This window comes from Buceros rhinoceros, unplaced genomic scaffold, assembly GCF_000710305.1.
Source record: "Buceros rhinoceros silvestris isolate BGI_N320 unplaced genomic scaffold, ASM71030v1 scaffold237, whole genome shotgun sequence".
Classification (NCBI taxonomy): domain Eukaryota; kingdom Metazoa; phylum Chordata; class Aves; order Bucerotiformes; family Bucerotidae; genus Buceros; species Buceros rhinoceros.
The window spans coordinates 68,094-83,437 of record NW_010422555.1 but is presented as its reverse complement, the minus strand read 5'-3'; the positions used below and the strand labels follow the sequence as shown (position 1 = coordinate 83,437).

Genomic DNA, 15,344 nt, shown 5'->3' with positions numbered 1-15,344 from the left:
TTCCCTGCTCAGCTTGGGGTCACTTCAGAGCTTGGTGTCAGCGAAGCCGAAGGAAGTGGTTTTGCCCACTGATTTCAGTACTGCTGGGAACACAGCCGAGATAATGCCATTTAAAGATCATGTTCCAAGACACCCTAATGTTCAGAGATTTGCAAGTAATCTTATATTGTGTGAGGAGGTCTATCAAGAGGAAAAGGAGTTAGAATCTTGTCCTCACATCCACAGCGCTCTAAATAAAATCTACGGTGGGTTTCTTATTACAAACCTGAGCTCAAATGTGCCAACTATTTCCTTGCTTGTGCACTTTTAGCCCCACAAGATTAAAGGCTCTGAAGTGGGATTCAGGAGCCTGGACCCAGAACAGTAGTCCTCGAAACCCCTGCTCAGCTGTGCCAAAAGCTCAGCAGCATCTCAGATTTTTGGTGGGAGAGCTCTGTGGGAGGGCACACTTGGGAGGATGCCCTCCTCCAAAGGGCTTTGGCTGAGTCTCTGTTCCCAAGGCTGTCCATGATGGACTCTGCAAGAGACACAGCAGCTGACTCCTCCAACGTGTGGTTGTTGGTGTAAGAGGCTCAGTGGGGAGCATGGCTGTGTGGGGGCCACCTTAGGGTGGCCTCAGTGAGGAGCCTGCCCAGATGTGATGCTTTGACACCCCTGGGAAGGGCTCATGGGTGGGAGGGGGAGGCCAGCTCTGCACCAGTGTGCACAGGGGAGACAGTTGGTCACAGGACTAGAGGAAATGGAAGAGAGGGCACGAGCACGGCCAGGCAGCCAGGCTGCTTTCTGGGTAGCAGTGGGAAATCATTTTCCAAACGGAGTTGCATTGTGTCCCATTAAACCACCACTGGCCATAACATGAAAGCATTAGATAAAAGCATTAGGGAAGAGAGAGGCCGTCGCTTCCAACAGTGCCTGTATTTCAAAACTGAAATACAGCCCTTGCTCCTCACTGGGAACCCCACACCAAGCACTCTGCAGGGACATAGAGGCAGGTACCTTAAGCAGCCTGGGACAAAAAGCTGATGCTTTAGTTTGCAAGATCTGGGACACCTACACTGTGGGCACATCCTTCTCAAGTCGACTCACTGTGCTCCTTCTCTGGCTTCTGGAGAGAAATAGACCCTTTCAGATGTCTAATTTCAGGCTGAGATGAGCCATAACCCATAGGACCTGTCCATCCATGGACTCAGCAAGTCCTCACCATATCAGAGGTAGCCCACCACCTGGGTTGCCCCAAAATACAGTGCTGGTGCTCCCAAGCCACCATGGTTTTGCCGTCTGGGACTGGCAACCTGGGTGGAGTGCAGTCCTGCCACCAAAGCCTGCCTGACGTGGTGGCATTGGACACCCACGCCCATGGGAGATGTGTCCACATGTGCCACGGCACATTTTCTCTCAGCAGAAAGACAACAGAAATCTGACTTTGTTCTTCTCCCACCCCCTCCTTCACTCTGATGCAGCACCTCTTCTCCTCTGCTTGTTTGAAGGATTCCTCTCCTCAAGGAGAGCCAAGGAAAGAGAAAAAGGGTACTGAGTCGGTGGAAGGCAAAAAACAAAGGTTGGCCAGTGTTACCAGCAGCGAGAGCTTCGCGAGTTCTGGGTTCCAGGAAGATAAAAATCTGAGTGATGTGGAGGAGGACAAGGAGGGTAGGTATTAATCCCTTCCTGTACCTACACGATCTGTGATATTTTTACAACATACTATGCATCCCTGAGATTTTTTTCCTCATTTATCACCCTAATAAACATCCGTGGGAGACGCTCACAGGGTCATGTCCAAAGGGTAGGAGATTTAAAAAAAGATTATTTCCAGGGATACTAAATCTGACAGGAAAATGTGTGATTGTTTCTTTTGACTACTCCTTATCTTTGGGGAAAACACAGTAGGGTCCAAAGCATGGGGCATAAAGCAAGCTCTATTTTTGTTTCCAGTGACAGTGGGTTGACCTTTGAATACTACTCTACGAAGACTGAATTTATGAGAGTAATAGGGTCAGTAAGAGAGGGGGAAAATAACTGCCTTGTGAAAGATATTTGTAACAAAACACATTTTCCACCCTTTCAGATGCTGATGAGCACTACAAGTTGCCCCTCACTATGGAGGACCTGATCTCCTACAGCTTTCAGGTGGCCAGGGGCATGGAGTTCCTCTCCTCCAGAAAGGTGAGTTTTGTGCTGAGGATTTTTCCCTGCTAAAGAATGGGATTCAGAGGTGAAATCACATCTATGTTTTAGTGACACCTTCCTTGGGAGCGTTCCCAAAGGAAGAGCTGTTTTCCTCTTGGCGTTATAAATATAACAGTGTGTTTATCCAAGTCTCCATAGTCCATAAACAGGATCAGGGCTGAAGGCAGTGGGTCAGGCTCATTGATTCAGGGAAGATCTTTTGGGTGTGGTTGTTTTTTTTCTTCATTTCAAATTATATTAGGGAGAGAGCCCCAAATGAATCAGCTCATTCCCTGCAAATATCAAGGGGCTTAAAAATTTATCACTTTCTGGACTTGGGAAGTTTGGGGGTTTTTTAAGAATCACCACTGTTTACAGTAACTTCATGCAAACTATAGTCAACTTCCCTAGAAAAATATTAAATTGATCTCTCAAATAATAATAATAATAATAATAATTTTAAAAAGGATATGGGAGACAGTCAGGAAATTTGTGGGCAGGAGTAAGGAAATGCAGTTTGATTGTGAAACTCTTTTATTACAGTGCATTCATCGTGACCTGGCAGCCAGAAACATCCTTTTATGTGAGAACAATGTTGTGAAGATCTGTGATTTTGGCCTTGCAAGAGATATTTATAAGAATCCTGATTATGTGAGAAAAGGAGATGTAAGTCAAGATGCTGTTTACTTACCCAAATGTTTATAACATATCATTTCAAACCATCCACCAAAATGTGGTGTAGATGTTCACATTTCCTGAACTTAAAAGAGCTTGAAAGCTATCACAGTTTTTATGTGAAGATGAGCTTCCAGATGTGTTGTAGATTTGGAAAGCATTTCTATCCGCAAGCGTAAGGCTTGGATCTGACAACTGTTTCACAGCTCTGCCCTATTAATACTTCAGATATTTTTTAGAGATGTTTCTTGGCTAGCTCAGCATAACCCCCTTACTCAGTAAAGTTCCTTCAAGGAAACCAGTCCCTCCAAACCAAGGTGCATGTTCTCCAGTGTACCCACACCGGAGTCAAGCACTGCTTGCAGTGCCTCAAGCAGCTAAGCTCAAATTGCTAACTCCAGCACCTGCTCATGTTCTTTTTTTAATTTATTTATTTTTGCTTCAGATGGATACAGCAGGCAGTAAGTCCCCTGCCAGGCCTGCTGTGAAGGCCGGGCCAGCAAACAGTGCTTGCGCCCACTGACGCCAGCTATTCCCTCATCCCTAAATAGCTTTCAAGACATACAGCACTATATATGAGCTGGGAAACGTTCATGTAACTTGGGTACTGCTCAGGAGACCCTAACAGGGCTTCTTTGAGGAGGCTTCAAGGGTTGATGATATAATCCTGCAAATCAAATACTGAAAATTTACTGGAGAACATCTCTGACTCCATCACAAAATGATTTGAGCAAAGAAAAGGCCTGGCCACTCTCGTCACAGGTTTCCAGTGTCTGGTGTGCTGTGCCACACGTATTTTAAAAACAGCCTTTGACAATTTGTTAGAAAAATGTCTGAATGAGTGTGGGTTTATCTTGACTGCCTGTAAGGAAATCCCACAGGTTCCTGTCTGAATGGTAATTATTTACATAACAATATAGTTGATACATGTATGATTAAGTTCTTTTAGGCTTTGAAAATAATAGTCGGGTTTGTCCCTTTTACTCCAGGCTCGACTTCCTCTCAAGTGGATGGCTCCTGAATCCATATTTGATAAAATCTACAATACAAAAAGTGACGTGTGGTCCTACGGGGTCTTGCTGTGGGAGATATTTTCCTTGGGTATGTTAACTCTGCACCCCAGGAGCTAGACTTAGCGGCCAGGGACTTCAGCCTGGGGAAAAACATCCACTGCCTTCAACAAGCTTTTGCCAGGTCTTTAACAAGGAAAGACCTAAAGGAGGCACAGGAGGGGTGTGGGGACAGAGGCGGGGACAGTGTGTATCACATGCCTGTGAACTGGAAATTTAGCACTGAAAGCTGACTTGCCAGGCTGAAAGCCTTTATGGATAGTGCAGCTCTCTGAGAACTTCACCACCTGTGTCTGCCATGGGCAAGACCTAAGCTTCCGTCTTTTCCCTGAGGAAACCCTTAGTAGAGATGCAGGGCAGCACAGCCAGAGCAGTTGCGGTGCTTTGTCTGACTGATGGCACAAACCAGGAAAATTGGGCAAATTTTCAAGTGTGTCTATTGAATGTGGAACCCTGTGAGATAACCCAGAGCTGTGGGCCTGGGTCAGCAGCTGCCAGGGACCAAGGCATCACCTCCTGTGCCACAGATATATGGTGTAATGGGCTGGGTACTCCCTCACAAGCTTCTTACGTCTCTTGCTCCCTCAGCAAGGGAGCTGAACACACACAGAGGTCTTTGCACGTCTCAGAATGTGTCAACCCCTTTTCCAGCCTGAGACCAGGCAGTACCCCCAGCACCAGGAAGGACCAAGAAGGGTCCAGGAAGGACCCAGCACCCCCCTCACCCGGCAGCTGGATGCAGCAGGCAATCAAGCATCTGCACAGATGCCACAGGATGAACTAGAGCATGCAATCCAAAATTAAAACCCAGTGAAGCTTTTTTTTATCCCTTTCTTTCACGTGGAAAAGGCAGGATACAAGATGTACACCGAGTGGGAACAACAATGACCGTCAGAATAGAAGAATCTTAACTGGATTCCACATAGAGTCTGACAAAAGAGGCGAACAGCAGAGGAAACAATACTATACAATTCTCAGGACAATCAATCATTTATTAGTTTAAATACGTGTTGTTGGTCAGCCTGCCAACTCTTGTGACTTTATGGTCAGCCTCATAATACCTGCTATTTTTTTCTTAAAGCCCCAGCTCCTTGAGCCCGGTGACTGTCTGAATCTCTGAAAGGTCTCTCTTTTTTTTTGTTTTTCCTTTCATTTTCCTTTTCCTGAGGTTTTTTTGTCTACAGAAAAGAGACTGATAGCACGATCAGACTGCATCTTAAAAACACATAAACTAGAATAATAATAATGCAAATGTACTGTGAGCTGACTTAAAACCACGCTTTTATTATTTTCAAGGTGCTTTGGGGGTGTATTGACTCTCTCCTTAGTAGAATTTGGGGTGGTCCAAACCAATAGAGAGATTGGACTTGGGTTTTCTTGAGGGATACTTCTCAAGTAAAATTCATGCGTAATTTTTGCATTCAGGCCAGATAAGCACCATCACCAGTGCTGGGTTTTATCCTGTCCCCATCCAGGGACTGGGGCTTGGAGCACCATCAGCAGCAGTTTCTTGCCTGTGGCAGCTGTCAGGAGGCAGACTCCACAGCAGAGGATGTCCCCGGGCTGCCAGCTCTGCAAGCAGATGCTGCACACCCCAAATGTTTGAGAGGGATGTATGGAGCCAAGGCTAGGTCACAGGTACCCAAATCAGGGTTATGTATGACCCAGTTCTTCCAATATCACCTCCAGGTGCCTCTCCTTACCCTGGAGTCCAAATAGACGAGGATTTCTGCAGCAGACTAAAGGAAGGCACAAGAATGCGAGCCCCAGAGCAAGCGACCGAGGAGATGTAAGATGCCCTTCCCTGTTTGTATTGTGTACTGCTGCCCTCCTGGGCTGCCTTGCAGATGATGTACGAGTCTCTGCATAAAGCTCCATGTGTCAGCATAAGGAAAACAACCTGATACTACCTCATTTCATCTTGCTGTCATCAGCATCTTCTTGCCTCCTCCCCCACCCTGGCCCCCTGGCCTCCTGTGGGGTAGGAGAGCGTGAGGAGGGACATGGACCTGAGGCTGAGGCACCATCAGGACTGGGCTCTGAGGGCAGCTGAGTGAGCAGCCTGGAGGAAGAAGGTCATTCATTCCTCTCCAGGTTTAACATTTACCGAGGTGCACACAGATAAGTGCTGGAGGAATGTGACATTATCAACGTCTTGACTTAGGAAGTGACAGCAGAGGCTTCTTTACAAATACTCATGTGAAAAGGGTCCACCCTTTCCCGGAGATGGTGTCTGATGGTAGAGGAAAGTGACTGGGACCCACAGCCTCCCAGCTCCTGTTGCCTGTAGGGTTTGTCTGAGCCCTTCCATGGTGACATCAGCTGTAGCTCCCTAGTCCCCTGCCTTCAGGTGCACCGTCCAGCTGCTGCAGCACAGCCAACACATTTTTGGAGAGGGGGTGTCTTAAGTGAGACCCTAATTTACAGCCCCTTTGCCCTGGGAGTGGGACAGAGTGCCCTGCCTGGGAAGGTACCTGCAGCAAGTTGAACACCCCCCCTGTGTCACAAATCATTCAGAAGCATGAACATATCCAGGGCATTTCACTTCTGGAGACAAAATCAAGTACGTGCAGGTGTCTTAGTGCCTTTTCTAGTGCTACATCATGAGTCTAAATAGTAATGCTTACCAAAAAATAGTTTTGGAAGAAGAAAAAGGTTGCAAGCCAGCCATGGCTATCTGGGAGTATTACCCATTGGCTAATTTTATTATCCTAGTGACAGTAGATAAGAGCATTTTTTTTCTCTCTTCCATATATTTTATTGCAGGAAGGAAAGCTCGACTCAACCAATACGAGGAAGTGACACATTCATATAAGTCATCTTAGGATGCCTTAACCTAAACATTGCCAGTCAATAGATGTTTAATACAAAGGTTTAATGCTTAATTAGGACAAAAAAAGAAAGTATGACTAGTTAGATAAATTATTCTTTTGATGTGGTCCTCCCAATATCTTGTGCGAAGAAGCTTTTTTTAAATTATTTTTTGGTGGAAAGATAATTCTTTTACTTGTAGTAAGAAGCCTTGATGGTGTTGGATAGCATCTCTGTAAAATCAGGCAGGCACATGATGTTAACTGTATTGACGACAAGCTGTCAGAGACTGCGCTGCCTTGGATCAAAGTGAGCTGCAACCCCACCATGTGCTTGCTTTTCTTTTGTCCTCACAGTTACCAAATCATGCTGGACTGCTGGCGAAGCAATCCCAATGACAGACCGAGGTTCTCTGAGCTGGTGAAAAAGCTGGGTGACCTGCTGCAAGCAAACGTCCAGCAGGTACTAATGTCATGGCTGTGTGCTGTCACTGAGGCAGGGGCAACCAACCACATGGTCCCGGGAATGACACTTTCATTTCTTGTTTGCATTTAGGAAGGCAAAGACTACATACCCCTCAACACGATATTTACAACGGAAAGTGGGTTTCCCCCTGCATCTGATCCTTTGTGTAATGAAAATTTTTCTCTTACAAGCTCAAGCTGCGGAAGCACTGAAAACGTCAGGTGAGAGCAAGACTGAGACCGAGTGTGTTTGTGGGGTATCGTAACTTGCTGCATAGCCTGGTTTGGAGCTGGGTAGGAGAAAACACCCAGAGATACCCCACATGACATGGTTTCCCCCCCAGCCGCCGAGCCACCACCACCACCAGGATCCCATTGGGCTGGGACAGCCTGTCAGGGTGTCCCTGCCTGGGGGACCATCAGGTCACTGGGTTGAGGCACTGTGAGAAGGGTAGCCCTGTGCGCCCCTGGGCTGGGGAACTAGGTTTGGGTGGGGTTGGTTAATGAGCCCCTTTAGTGTAAACTACCTCGATGACAGTTAGGCAACTGCTTAATGAAATAGAGAAACACCCTGCGCTTCCTGCTTACGCACTTCACACTCTCATCAAAAATTGCTTTTCTTGTTTAACAGATACATAAACACTTTCAAAATAAAACCACCCCAGCGCATCAAGACATTTGAAGAGCTTCCTGTCAAGGAAACACTTGTGTTTAATGTAAGTAACTCTTGGGCCCCAAATAGTACATCTTTTATTTCTTTTTCTTTGTGTGACCGATTTATACAGAGAAAATCAAGATGGGGTTTTACTGCTTTGTCTGCTCCACTGATACAAGGTGCAAGATTGCCTGTGCTTGCAGCACGGTGTTATCCCACTGTCCTATAAATTTGAGTCAGCAGATCCTTGCTGACCATGCCATGGGCTGCAAACACTCCTTCCCCAATAAGAAATGGCTGGTGCTGGTAGGCCTGTAAGGTACAGCTGCCAGGGTGTCCTGTGAGTTCCACTAGTGTGAGAGAGACACTTAAAATCTCTTGGATTTCTGTTTTCATCTGAATAGCAGCGCACAAATGAGAACTGTGGGTCCCATTTCCATCAGAGGTTGCTGGTAGGAAAAAGTCCTGTTACCAGGTGGACAAGCTGGGGAAATGTTTACTAATGGGGCACACATACTATCCTGGTGGGGGTGGGCATGGGTGAGATGTTGAGAAAGCTTTTAGTGACCCAGTAGTATGCATTAAACATTGGGAGGTGGGAAAGGCAGGGTGGTGCTCACAAGGTTAACCTTGTAGCTGTCCAGAACCTCACCTGGTGTTTAGCCGCTTGTGTTTGCTGCACCCCAGAGCAAGGACAGTTTGTAAAGGCACCATTAAATACCCGGGTGCTGCAGCACCTCCAGCAGCAGAGAGTTGGTGTCTTCTAGAGCTCTCCAAGTATAAATGATCAAACAGATGCTGGAAATCAGACTGAAGAAGAATCAAGTTCACGGTAAACATTACTTTCTACAGTTAACACCTAATAGGAGTGAGCCTTTCTTTTTTCTTCAAGGATTATCAAGCAGACAGCGGGATGGTGCTGGCTCCAGAAGAACTAAAACGATTCACGTGGACAGGCATCAAGCAGAAACGGACACTCTTCGGGTCTGTATTTTACGTTCCCTTTTTCTCATTCACATTTTAGAGGGCAAAGGAGAATTCAAGGTCCTTGTGCTAAATTACGCCTAATGAAAGCAGCTGAGGTGTCCCCAGTCCTTCCAAATTCTCTTGTTGAGGTGAGTCCTACTCAGCTGAGTCAGCAGTCAATCATCTCCCACACCTAACCCTCCATACGCCTTCAGGGAAACAAATTCCCCTCCACCCCTCTGATGCACATCACCAATATGAATTATCAGCAGTCTATTGATCAGCCTGATCCTCAGCTTAATGCCAGCGTGGACAAGTCAGTGCCCCAGAGCACTAAACTGAGGTAGAGGGAGTTGGCTGTAGGAAACAATCCCTTGACAAGGTGGGGAGGGGAAGAACTATGTGGCTGTGAAGGATTTGCAGTTCTTTCTACAAGTCCCCAAGGGCACTCCACTGAGACAAGGCTCCCCACGCTTGTTTTTGCCCTTTTGTGCCCTTCTTTTCCATGACTTAGCTAAGCATGGCCCATTTAACACCCACAGGCTCAGGATGCCAATGTGGCAACTTTACAATAGATGGATGTGAGGGCCTCACCTCTCTTCCTGCCTTTAAGCACTTAAATATATCGGCCACCTTCCTCCACCTAATTCCTGACAGCTGCCCAAGCAGGGAACTAGGGCTGCTCTAAGAAATGCTTTGCACTGACATGAACTCTCTGCAAATGGGAAATGTTTATCCTCTCCGTGCCGGCAGCGTCTCAGTTCCCAGCCGCTGCAAAGCTGGCAGTGTCTGCGGCTGGTTTCGGCTCACTGCTCTCAGCTGGCCCGGGGAATGCCCAGACCCAGCCCATCGCTCATCTTATGCTGGCAGGTCAAGGCCATCCTGCCTCTGCCGAACTTGTCAGCAACTTGCAGCTGGGCAGGCTGGGAGGTGTGGTATTGTCTCAATGAACAATTGGAGCTGGCTGAAACGTGCAGTCAAGGGAGAGAGGGCTTGCCTCAAGAAAAATTCCAGTGACGAAGAGGGTAATAGTTAAACGTACAGATATACACGTATGAGAGCGTGAGCACTCATGGCCAGAATACACAATGTCAAGGGTAAAGGTGCTGCTGGCAGGAGTCTGCAATGGAGCAATCCTTGTGTGGCAAAGACATGATGATTCAAGCCACTCCAAAGATGTGCTGGAAAATTTTGTCTCCTGCCTTGACCACTCACATTTCAGAAAAGAGGCTTGTAAGCAATTTTATGGTACTTCGATATTATTAACAGAGTTTTCCATACTCTCTGTAGAGGAGCCAGGCATTAGAGAGCTTGCATGAGGACATTAGAGGGCTGGAAAGGGTGCAACGTTTCCTAGAAGAGGTTTAACCCATTTTTCCTGTGTGTAAATGTGACATTTCTGAAGGCTGTTGTCAGCCGCAGGGACAATGTGCAAACCTCCCCAAACAATATGTATGAAAAACCTTTTTCTTTGCATGGCACAGAATACATGGAGTGTGCCCCAAGCATTCCTCCAGAACTGCTTTAAGAAGCATTTTCAGCTGCAGAAGGAAAAGGAATGCTTGTATAGGAAAAAAATTGAACTCTACAGTGGCTGCTAGAACATAAACCCTCAGGGGAAACTCTGCAGTGGGCTGAGAACATGCAGCCCAGATAACCCTGTAAGCAAGTGGTGCTGCAGTGCTATGCCAAAAACCCCTCATGGATGTGAATGCAGGCAGTGACCCTCGAGTCTGCACACATTCCTAAGAACAGCAGCTTCCTAGCTAGGCAGCCTCCACTTGGGCTAAATTGGAGCAGTAAATAAATACTGCTGCGCAGGGTGGAGCCTGGGGGGGTTTCACACATATAAGCTGATCTAACCAGATGCACAGTCTTCCTTCTTTCCTTGCATCTTTAGCATCCCTTTCTGGGGTCCTGCTCTATCACTTGTGTGGGCATTTCTGCTTGGCTTGCCTTGCCAAGAACTGGTTCAGGTCACTGGATTATCAGAACGGCCCCAGAATAGGTTCTAAGCGAGCAGCAGCAGCAGGTGCCAGCACCAGGCTAAGGAAGGGGTCACCCCGCTCTTAGCAGCAGTGTACAGTTAGACCACCTTCACTGCAACGCCACTCCCAGAGTGCTTACCATCATGCTGTAAATCCCAGCAGCAGAGGTTACGACACAGATGCAGACAAATGCATTTGCACCAGTGGCTGGGTCCTGAGCCAAGGATGAGGGTGCTGTGGGGCCGTGCCCTTGTTGCCCTCCACTTAGCTGCGGGCTGGGGCGGGCTGACCTGTCTTCCCCTGGGCTCCCACACTTCCCTGATGACCAGGGCAAAATGATTGGGCTCAGTGCATTTTCTCAATTCAAAGTCTGAAATTTCATGCAAGCCAACCAGAGCAGGTGACGCTTTCAGAGCAGTACAAGGGAGAGTGCATGACCTGGAGCAGGACGTTAGAGGATTCAGACTTGGCAGGGCCCCATCTGCCATGACGGTGCTGAAGGACTGTGTAGGGTGGAAGGAGCTAAACCCAGTACATCCTACCTGCCCCCAGAAGCACACCCAGGATTTGTTTCAGAGGAAACCAATCAGTTGACTCCAGGAGAGAGAAAGACAGTGCATGCACTGCTGCTTACTCAGCATGGCCAACCTGAAACCCAGGCCTTGAGAGCAGAGCGGGGAGACAGCTCACCTGACCGTGCAGGGATACCCCACTGACCCAGGCAACTCCCCTTCCCTTGGGCTTTCACTGCTAAAGAGGGAAAGCTCACCCTTGGTTTCTCTATAGGAAACAAGCATCAGCCCAAACCCTGGTGAACCCCTCAGGCCCAGGTGGTGGTCGGGAGCACAACAGAAATGGTTGCTGAATGACTTGCTGTTGCCATTAAGATGAAAATAAGTAATACTGAGAATAGCATAGAGTCTTTCCTAACATAAGGCCTCAACAAGATCTCAACAGAAAGGTTTGGGGGCAAAGAAAGAACAACCTTGTGAGCTCTGCTCCTTTGCAAAGGGAAAGGATCCCAACTGTAACTCTCTTCTAGCTTTTCAGTATTGGTGAGAAATCTCAACCCAAGTAAGCCAAAATCTTCATGCCAGAGCAAAACCCTGAGTCAAAGCAAACTGCTAAGCCAGAAAAATGGCTTAGAACTCCACCTGTGAGCTGGAATAAGGATCTCAAGATGCTGCTCTCTGCAGCCACTCAGTTCTTGAATCTGTCAGGAAAACTGCAGCTATTTCTTTCAACAAAAGATCTGAATTAAAAACTGGACAGTTTCTAATTTACATTCCCACAGTGGAAAGGAGACAGTCCACAGGTACAGAAGCCTTTCCTGACTGTAAGCTCAGGCTCAAAATGAAGCCTGACTATGGATGCCAAAACCCCACGGGCTCCCTCAAAGCTTTCTGTAGGAGTGCATGCCCAGATACAGTCCACTCAAGCATGATTAATAGATGCAGCTCTACTAGTATAAAGGTTTATTAAAGTAGAAGCCAAGTCTAGCTCAAAAGGATGCAAAAGCTTGATGATGAATCAAAGCATGATAATTTTAAGGCTCATAACTTCTTACATACACTCCACTTTTGCCAGCCCACTGCTCTCTAAGACTCACAATTACAATGTAAACCACAGAAGCATTTCTCTTTAAACTCGTCTTAAAAAGTCTGCTGAGTCTATGACTAACCTTGTCACAGTTATAGAATTTATCCCAAGGCAATTACTTGCCATCTGCCAACAGATGCAATATAAAAATACGTGATGCATCTGCAATCCTCATCACGGGGACTCCTCATGAGCTCCATCAATCTGCAAACAAATGTAATGGGCTGGTCTTCTTGGGATGACGCTCCAATATCCCACAGTAGGGCAGAAGACAGACATTGCACTCCTTAAGCTGCACACAGGCCTGTGAGTTAAAGACTCAAGAAACTGTGACATCTAAGAGAAACTGTTACTTCTCCGTTACCTAACCAGAACAGCCCTGTGCTACTGGTTCTGTACTTCACTTAAAGATCTAACAGTGCAAATTAAAATGAAAACCCTAGGCTCCAAAAGCCTCAACAAATGTTCTGACTGTCTTCTCTGGAACTCAAGACTAGGGCTGCCAATGTTCCTGACCTTATAAATGGAGAGGGGTGGAGTGTCCACGAACTTATAAAAATGCAGAGGAGGGAATCTAATTTTAGGCATTGTAGTCCAGCATATGTTTACATGTAATTAATGATGCAAAATGCTCTAGCTTGCCCTTTTTCTGCAGGTAAATCTTTGGTATTTAAGTTCTGTGGTGTGAAAATTATCTCTGCCTTAACTTCTTTCATTATTGACAGAGTCCTTTTAAGCACTGGGCTCTCTGAATAAGAGTGAGAAAGTACTGCAGGCAAACAGCGTCTTTAAGAGTGGCACAGCTGAGAAGACTTTAAACCTTCCTTGTAAAGGGCATCTTATAAGAGGCAGCCTACAGGATAACTGGTTCTTTGTGGGACAGGAAAATTCTTATTCAAACCAGAAATTCATGCCTGCTGCCAAAAGAAGCCTAAGAGAGGAGATTCTCTCTCCCTTGTTTGTGCCCTTCCTCACAAACATTAGCCATTTATCTTAAAAATTCATCCTGGTATTAGGCTTTGGGAACACCTACACTAGTCATTTTCTGCTTTTGCCCCAAGGCTTGAGATCTTTCATTACTTCACTCCTGCTCAAAAAAACCCCTCCTTAGGAGGAACATTTAAGTGTGGTTACCTACGGGGATGCATAGCCCAGGAGCAGCACAGATGCTAGACGCTCCACACTGCTTCATCCTGCAATAAAGTTTCTCTTCCTAGTACCTACAACAAACGAGCAGCTAGAGCTTAGGCTGAGCAATCGAATACTCCCCATAAGCACCAAGACTCCAATACTTACAATGAAGCAAGCACCTTAATGGTGATGTTCAGTCACAGCACATCTGTTCAGAAGGGGTCTCAGAGCAGACACAGGAGGGCTCTTTCAGTCCTCTGTTCCACTCTCCCATTAGGCAATCCCATCTGCTTCAGTGCCGTTCCCATCGTCTGAGAATAAACAAAGCTGCTTCTTGTCGTGTGGCTTTGCTCAAGTCATTAAACCAAATGCCCGTACATGTTAAATACGCTAACAGTAATGCTGCTCTGTTACAGCGTGAAAGGTGCCAGCAGGAGCAAGGAGTCGGTGCTTTCTGGAGTAAACAAGCCAAGAAGCTTCTGCAGTTTCAGCTGTGACCAGCTCAGCAATTCCAAGCAAAGATACACTTATGGTAACATGGTGCTGCAGAAAATGAAAGCAAGCCATTCTCCCCCTCCTGACTACAGCTCTGTTGTCCTTTATTCTCAGCCACCTGCTTAAATACTTCTAGGCCAAGATTAAAATATGCATTTAGTCCAAAAAAGTTCCTCTGAAACACTGTCAGCATAAAAACTTAGAAAAATCTTTTAATTATTTGAAAATTGAAAAATACTATCATCAGTTTAATCGCAGTGATCTGCTTTTCTACAGACTGCAACAAGCATATACAAAATAGAGCAAAATACTAATACTTAGGCCTTGACTTTCCCAAATGCTGAACACCAACAGCTGTCACTAAAATCAGTAGGTGCTTCCGAAAACCTGGATCGTTATCATTACCGACGTAAACAGTTTGCTGTTTGGTCCCTGGCAGCAGGATGGTGTTTCATGCTCTAGTCACCCAGCTTCTGCTTGGACGTGGGTACAGCACCAGCGTTTTCACTCAGAGAGGCAGCTGGGAGCCCTCAGGAGACCACATCAGGCACTAGGGAATTTGCACCCTATTGCTGGGGTCTGCAGTGCTGGAAAATAAAGGATTCTTCAAGAGAGAAACAAGAAACACACCATGCCCTACCTACTGTTTTTAGTGAAAACGCTACATGGAGAAAATTGAGGGGAGGCTAATGCTTCAGGGGAGCCAAATGCACTAGATGGGGATGGGGCATGACACAGCTCCCACTGCTTTGGATGGCAAATGTGGTAGGGATTCTTACAAGGCAAGAAGTTCAAATTTGTGTTGCAAAACACAATTGGCAAGGATAGAGAAGAACTAAGATCAGAGCCGGGGCTGCAACAACAGGGAATGCATATCAATTTGGTTTGGACAAGCCTGCTGATATCAAGTAAATATTCTTGAAGCTTTGCACTTTGTCAGTATGCCAACACACACACACACACACACACACTGGAACCAAACCACAAGCTAGATATGTTAAAGCCGAGCTCTATCTGCAAAAACTCATGGACCTCCTAACACTGGACTGATTGTATTTTATTTGTGAGAATCTGTCTGACAGTAACTGCACGTACTTTAAACAAATGGATTGCTAGGAGAGTTTGAAGATATCAGTTAGAAGTAACAAGACAATCCCCTGGAAAGTGAGGGTAGCTTTTTTATGAGTCAGGTGAATTTCCATGTTAGCCACCAGTATGTATGTACAGGAATAAAAATGTATCATTAATTTGCAGGAGACTTTTGCATAGCATCTCAGAAAGGGCATGAGTGTCCTCTACTCAAGAGTAAGGATGCACCATTCCT

At 46.3% G+C, this 15,344-nt stretch overlaps 1 protein-coding gene across 1 annotated transcript in view; it reads left to right on the top strand.

Annotated features, from left to right (window-relative positions):
- The window catches only part of FLT1 (fms-related tyrosine kinase 1), a gene marked incomplete at its 5' end in the record, with an annotated part of 91,657 nt that extends 77,511 nt beyond the window's left edge, over nt 1-14,146 (top strand). Inside the window, 10 exons of the mRNA XM_010140061.1 lie at nt 1,488-1,647; nt 2,066-2,163; nt 2,710-2,832; nt 3,831-3,942; nt 5,601-5,700; nt 7,079-7,184; nt 7,278-7,408; nt 7,818-7,902; nt 8,734-8,825; nt 13,942-14,146. Coding sequence (XP_010138363.1) covers nt 1,488-1,647; nt 2,066-2,163; nt 2,710-2,832; nt 3,831-3,942; nt 5,601-5,700; nt 7,079-7,184; nt 7,278-7,408; nt 7,818-7,902; nt 8,734-8,825; nt 13,942-14,146 — 1,212 coding nt within the window. The remainder of the gene's footprint in view (nt 1-1,487; nt 1,648-2,065; nt 2,164-2,709; nt 2,833-3,830; nt 3,943-5,600; nt 5,701-7,078; nt 7,185-7,277; nt 7,409-7,817; nt 7,903-8,733; nt 8,826-13,941) is intronic.
- Nucleotides 14,147-15,344: the final 1,198 nt, after the last annotated feature.